Raw genomic sequence first — 6783 nt, forward strand, 5'->3', positions numbered from 1 at the left:
GTTAACTTTTGGTTTCCTTCCTCTGATTCACAGGGTTTTCTCTGGTTCATATGAATCTATGGATCCAGATCTAAACCCCATAGAGAATCTCTGGAAAATCCTGGTCAACAAAGTAATATCTCAGGGCGCCCTCCCACTGTTCCTCCGTCCCGTGCCCCGTGCTTTAGGGTCCTTGCCCCCCCCTCCAGGCCCGTTTGTACTCACACTACCTGGGCCTCGGAGAATGCTTCTTGCTGCCTATACGTCATCACGCCGTAACACGTCACACGCATTGATGACGTCATGGCGATGCGTGGCTTTGTTTCCAGATCTTTCCGTAGACCTCTGAGTTTTTGTGCGTCTTGTCGACTGTTTTTGAATCTTTTCATCGACCAAATCTGCAGTAAACACTCCACCTCCGCATCACACCAACGTGAACCTTTCACCGCCATTGTTTTTGAAATGTCCGCGCATGGTCCCTCCTTCTTTTTTCTACGTCCCAACAGGCGCACAGGAAATGACCTCAGAACCGCCGTAGGCCTCGTGCTCGTACACGTGCGCACGCTCGTGCTCGTACACGTGCAAACGTGCTTTACTAAAGCCCACCTCTCCCAAACGGGCCGTGGACGGCAAGCGTGCCGCTCCTAGACGTGGTACGGTTGCACTCACACTGGTCAAAGGAACCAGACTTTAGCCGTGACACGTGTTTGGGCACGGGACGGAGGAACAGTGGGAGTGCGCCCTAAGAAACCCACTACAGTTACTGAACTGTGGAAGAGACTGAAGAAGAACAGACGCAGATCAAACGAGAGCAGAGTGAGAAACTAGTGACGTCCTGTGGGTTCAGACGTGCTGAAGTCATTCACAGCTGTGGCCTCTTCACTTCCTGTTCATGTTTGAATCCCAGAGAATAAAACACTGTTGAAATCTTCTCTTCTGACACAATCAACACTGTTCTCTCATTTTGATCTCTAATGTCCTGTTTTCTGCTTCACGCAGAGAGATGCTGCTCAAACAACACAAGAGGAGGCCGTCCACAGAGACGTCCCTCCGCCTGTGACCAAGAGAAGAGTTTTACCTGCGTGGATGATGGCGGCTGCAGCGGCTTCACACGGCCCCTCCCCCTCCTCCTCCCCCTCCTCCTCCTCCTCGTCTAAAGGTACCATGCTCATGTTTCATGGAGTTCTTGTTTGTTTCATGCACCTGCCTTCAATTAACAGAACATTTACTGAGTCCTCAAGGATCCTTCAAGGGAAATTCCCGTGTGACGCCTTCCTGACACCGTTCTGACGCCGTCCTGACCCTGTCCTGACGCCGTCCTGACGCTGTCCTGACCCTGTCCTGACTCCGTCCTGACCCTGTCCTGACGCTGTCCTGACCCTGTCCTGACTCCGTCCTGACCCTGTCCTGACACCGTCCTGACCCCGTTCTGACGCCGCCCTGACCCCGTCCTGACCTCGTCCTGACCCCGTCCTGACCCCGTCCTGACACCGTTCTGACGCCGCCCTGACCCCGTCCTGACCCCGTCCTGACGCCATCCTGACGCCATCCTGACGCCATCCTGACTCCGTCCTGACGCCGTTGCGCCTGACGCCGTTACGCCTGACACCGTTCTGACGCCGTCCTGACCCTCTCCTGACCCCTGTCCTGACTCCGTTACGCCTTACGCCGCCCTGATGCCGTCCAGACCCCTGTCCTGACCCTGTCCTGACCTCATCCTGACCCTGTCCTTACCTCGCCCTGATGCCGCCCTGACGGTGTCCTGGCCCCGTCCTGACCCCGTCCTGACCCCGTCCTGACCCCGTCCTGACCCAGTCCTGACTCCGTCCTGACGCCGTCCTGACCTTAAACAGCAGCTGAACCCTTACAGCGGGGCGTGCTGAGCGTCCTCTGCTGTTAAAGTTACTGTGAGGGAAAGCAGACGCAGCCTCGGTGACTTCTCTGTGCTGCACTTACACGTGGAGCACTTCCAGTTTCCTAAACACAAACCGGTGACGCTCCGGCTGCCGTCGACGCTCCGGCTGCCGTCGACGCTCCGGCTGCCGTCGACTCTGCTGTGAGGAGAACGACGCGGCTCAGAGCACAGAGAAAACAGAGAACCACGGCGTCACGACGCCACAACGTCACGGCGTCGGGTTTGAAGCCTTAGGGTTATGGAGGGAAACGGAAAACAGAACTAAGTTTCTTCTTCTTCTCCTCCTCTGCCTCCTCCTCTTCCTCCTCCTCCTCCTTCTTCTCCTCCTCTTCCTCCTCCTCCTCCTCTTTCTCCTTCTTCTTCTTCTTCTTCTTCTTCTTCTTCTTCAGCTGTGAAGAGAAGTAAAGCACCTTCGAGCAGCAGGAAACAGGCCACGCCCCCCAGGGCCCCCTCACCTGAGGAGGCGGAGCTTAGCGAGGAGGAGATGCCGAAGAAGAAGAGGAGGAGGAAGAGGAGCGATGAAGAAGAGGAAGCAGCTCAGTCTAAAACAGTTGAGTTATTGAATTATTTCTGCTGATTCAGAACAAACTGAATCAACAGAGACGAACAGAAGACAGAACGTAACGTACAGGGCGCCCTCCCACTGTGCCTCCGTCCCGTGCCCCGTGCTTTAGGGTCCTTCTCCCCCCCTCCAGGCCCGTTTGTACTCACACTACCTGGGCCTCGGAGAATGCTTCTTGCTGCCTATACGTCATCACGCCGTAACACGTCACACGCATTGATGACGTCATGGCGATGCGTGGCTTTGTTTCCAGATCTTTCCGTAGACCTCGGAGTTTTTGTGCGTCTTGTCGACTGTTTTTGAATCTTTTCATCGACCAAATCTGCAGTAAACACTCCACCTCCGCATCACACCAACGTGGACCTTTCACCGCCATTGTTTGAAATGTCCGCGCATGGTCCCTCCTTCTTTTTTCTACGTCCCAACAGGCGCACAGGAAATGACCTCAGAGCCGCCGTAGGCCTCGTGCTCGTACACGTACGCACGCTCGTGCTCGTACACGTGCAAACGTGCTTTACTAAAGCCCACCTCTCCCAAACGGGCCGTGGGCGGCAAGCGTGCCGCTCCTAGACGTGGTACGGTTGCACTCACACTGGTCAAAGGAACCAGACTTTAGCTGTGAGACGTGCTGGGGCACGGTACGGAGGCACAGTGGGAATGCGCCCTAAATTTTCCTGTTACTGCCGTTGTGTTTGAATAAACACTGTTAATAACGAGTACTTCTGTGTGTGTGTGTGTGTGTGTGTGTGTGTGTGTGTGTGTGTGTGTGTGTGTGTGTGTGTGTGTGTGTGTGTGTGTGTGTGTGTGTGTGTGTGTGTGTGTGTGTGTGTGTGTGTGTGTGTGTGTGTGTGTGTGTGTGTGTGGGGTCAGGATGTTCCTTCACAGCTGCTCTCAGATCAGCGTCAGACTGAATCCAAGAGGTGTGAAGTGAGCGACGAGTCTGACGGCTTCAGGGCGGAGGAGGAGGAGGAGAGAGGAAGAGGAGGAGGAGCGACGTCGTCAGCTGACACAAACGCCACGAGACGAGGACGACAGCCGACTAGAGGAGCGGCGGGGTCTGTGGGCGCCAACGGACCTGGACTCAGGACGCCGTGTCCGTACGGGAGCAGCTGCTACAGGTAACGTGTCCCCTGGGCCGGCGTCTTTAGAGCGAACGCAACAAGTCCTGCCATCACTTCCTGTCTCTCTGTCCAACAGAGACGAGACATGTTGCACAGGAAGTGATGGGCAGGAAGTGATGGGTAGGAAGTGATGGGCAGGAAGTGATGGGTAGGAAGTGATGGGCAGGCAGTGATGGGCAGGAAGTGATGGGCAGGAAGTGATGGGCAGGAAGTGATGGGTAGGAAGTGATGGGCAGGAAGTGATGGGCAGGAAGTGATGGGCAGGAAATGATGGGCAGGAAGTGATGGGTAGGAAGTGATGGGCAGGCAGTGATGGGCAGGAAGTGATGGGCAGGCAGTGATTGACCGGAAGTGATGCACAGGAAGTGATGGGCAGGAAGTGATGGGCAGGAAGTGATGGGTAGGAAGTGATGGGCAGGCAGTGATGGGCAGGAAGTGATGGGCAGGCAGTGATTGACCGGAAGTGATGCACAGGAAGTGATGGGCAGGAAGTGATGGGTAGGAAGTGATGGGCAGGAAGTGATGGGCAGGAAATGATGGGTAGGAAGTGATGGGCAGGAAGTGATGGGCAGGAAATGATGGGTAGGAAGTGATGGGCAGGAAGTGATGGGCAGGAAGTGACGGGCAGGATGTGATTGACCGGAAGTGATGCGCAGGAAGCGATGCGCAGGAAGTGTCGTGCTGCATTAAAAAGATAAAAACATAAATGTTGAACCTTTTTCTCTGGAGATTAATGTTTGACACTGAGAACTTTGTGGTGGTTTTGCATCAATTTTTAGTCATTTTGTATCTTTTTGTGGTGGTTTTGCATCTATTTTTAGTCATTTTGCATCTTTTTGTGGTGGTTTTGCATCTATTTTTAGCCATTTTGCATCTTTTTGTGGTGGTTTTGCATCTATTTTTAGCCATTTTGCATCTTTTTGTGGTGGTTTTGCATCTATTTTTAGTCATTTTACATCTTTTTGTGGTGGTTTTGCATCTATTTTTAGCCATTTTGCATCTTTTTGTGCTGGTTTTGCATCTATTTTTAGCCATTTTGCATCTTTTTGTGGTGGTTTTGCATCTATTTTTAGTCATTTTGCATCTTTTTGTGGTGGTTTTGCATCTATTTTTAGCCATTTTGCATCTTTTTGTGCTGGTTTTGCATCTATTTTTAGCCATTTTGCATCTTTTTGTGCTGGTTTTGCATCTATTTTTAGTCATTTTGCATCTTTTTGTGGTGGTTTTGCATCTATATTAGTCATTTTGCATCCCTATTGTCCGTTTTAAACACATTTCCCATCCTTCAGGGGTCCGTTAGTGTGAAAATCATCCTGCTGCGACTCAAAAACAACAGATGGAGGTTAAGTCACAATTTGGATAAAAGCTTGATATTACTGCGGTTCTTGAACCGAACAGTTGAGGGTTCCAAACCTTTTTGGTCGACTTCCACATTAAAATGTTGCCTTGTGCTTTTCATGTAAGTGTCACAGAACATTTGGTCCCTGTGCTGTAAACGGTCCAGAACGTCCTCTGTTTGGTCCTTTTTCAGTCAAATGTGACGAGGAAACATCCTGCAGCAGAGTCTCAGCTCTCATCATCATCATCATCATCATCATCATCATCTCCCTGTTTGTCGTTTACAGGAAGAACCCGCTCCATTTCCAGGAGTGCAGTCACCCTGGAGACACGGACCACGAGGAGGAGGAGGAGGAGGAGGAGGAGGCAGAGCGACCTGAGTGCCCGTACGGCACCGACTGCTACAGGTGAGACATCACAGCACAGTCAGATGAAAGGAGACCTGATGATGCACTGAACACACCACGTTAACGAAATCCATGTTTGTGGAGCGGGTGTGTTTTAGCCATCAGCAGCACACACACACACACACAAACACACACACATTACAGGTGGTTGCATAAGACTTTGCATCAAAGCTGACACGACCCTGACCCACCTCCCTTAAAGTCTGTGAGGAGACGTTCGTTACAGCGCCCACAGTCTTCTCTCTGACGTCTGCACCGAAGGCTTCAAACGCCAAAAACATCCGTCTGTGGTTCAAACCACTGAGCCTCATTCACTAATACTCCATCCATGTGTGTGTGTGTGTGTGTGTGTGTGTGTGTGTGTGTGTGTGTGTGTGTGTGTGTGTGTGTGTGTGTGTGTGTGTGTGTGTGTGTGTGTGTGTGTGTGTGTGTGTGTGTGTGTGTGTGTGTGTGTGTGTGTCTGTGGCTCTGTGTGTGTGTGTCTCTGTGTGTGTGTCTGTGTCTCTGTGTGTGTGTGTGTCTCTGTGTGTGTGTCTGTGGCTCTGTGTGTGTGTGTCTCTGTGTGTGTGTCTGTGGCTCTGTGTGTGTGTGTCTGTGTGTGTGTGTCTGTGGCTCTGTGTGTGTGTGTGTCTCTGTGTGTGTGTGTCTCTGTGTGTGTGTGTCTCTGTGTGTCTGTCGCTGTGTGTGTGTGTGTCTCTGCGTGTGTGTGTGTGTGTGTGTGTGTGTCTGTGTGTGTGTGTGTGTGTGTCTGCGTCTCTGTGTGTGTGTGTGTCTCTGTGTGTGTGTGTGTCTCTGTGTGTGTGTGTGTCTCTGTGTGTGTGTGTCTCTGTGTGTGTGTGTGTGTCTCTGTGAGCCTGTGTGTGTGCGTGTGTGTGTGTGTGTGTGTCTCTGTGTGTGTGTGTGTGTGTGTGTGTGTGTGTGTGACTGTGTGTGTGTGTGTGTGTGTGTGTGTGACTGTGTGTGTGTGTGTGTGTGTATGTGTGTGTGTGTGTGTGTGTGTCTCTGTGTGTGTGTCTGTGTCTGCGTGTGTGTGTGTGTATGTGTGTGTGTGTGTGTGTGTGAACATGAATCCTGTTTATTGATGTGATTTCTTCTCTGCAGGAAAAATCCTCTTCACAGGAAAGAATTCAAACACACAAAGAAACCAGGTGAGAGTCTCAACACTCACATTAACACTCACATGAACATTCACATTCACATGAACGCGGCATTAAACGTCTTTAACCCTTCAGACCCGGTCCAGGGTCAGAGTTCAGCCAAAGGAGGAAATACGTTGAACGTATTTGTGTTCAGACTCTTTCTCTGCTGCTTTTTCTTCATTTACGTCTTTTTGTTCTTTTGTTTCTGTGACGGGAAGAAAAAGGAAGACAAAGAATAACGTGTGATTGTGTTTTTGACTTTTCCACCTGCGGCTCTTTGCTGCATGCCCCCCCCCCCCCCCCCCCCACACACACACACACA

The 6783-nt window shown here is 51.5% G+C and overlaps 1 protein-coding gene across 1 annotated transcript in view; it reads left to right on the forward strand.

Annotated features, from left to right (window-relative positions):
* Nucleotides 1-6783, forward strand: part of aplf (aprataxin and PNKP like factor) — a 33780-nt gene that overhangs the window by 23080 nt on the left and 3917 nt on the right. Inside the window, exons 6-10 of the mRNA XM_083936238.1 lie at nucleotides 979-1138; nucleotides 2284-2444; nucleotides 3327-3574; nucleotides 5203-5322; nucleotides 6424-6470. Coding sequence (XP_083792364.1) covers nucleotides 979-1138; nucleotides 2284-2444; nucleotides 3327-3574; nucleotides 5203-5322; nucleotides 6424-6470 — 736 coding nt within the window. The remainder of the gene's footprint in view (nucleotides 1-978; nucleotides 1139-2283; nucleotides 2445-3326; nucleotides 3575-5202; nucleotides 5323-6423; nucleotides 6471-6783) is intronic.

This window comes from Echiichthys vipera (genome assembly GCF_963691815.1).
Source record: "Echiichthys vipera genome assembly, chromosome: 2".
Classification (NCBI taxonomy): Eukaryota; Metazoa; Chordata; class Actinopteri; order Perciformes; family Trachinidae; genus Echiichthys; species Echiichthys vipera.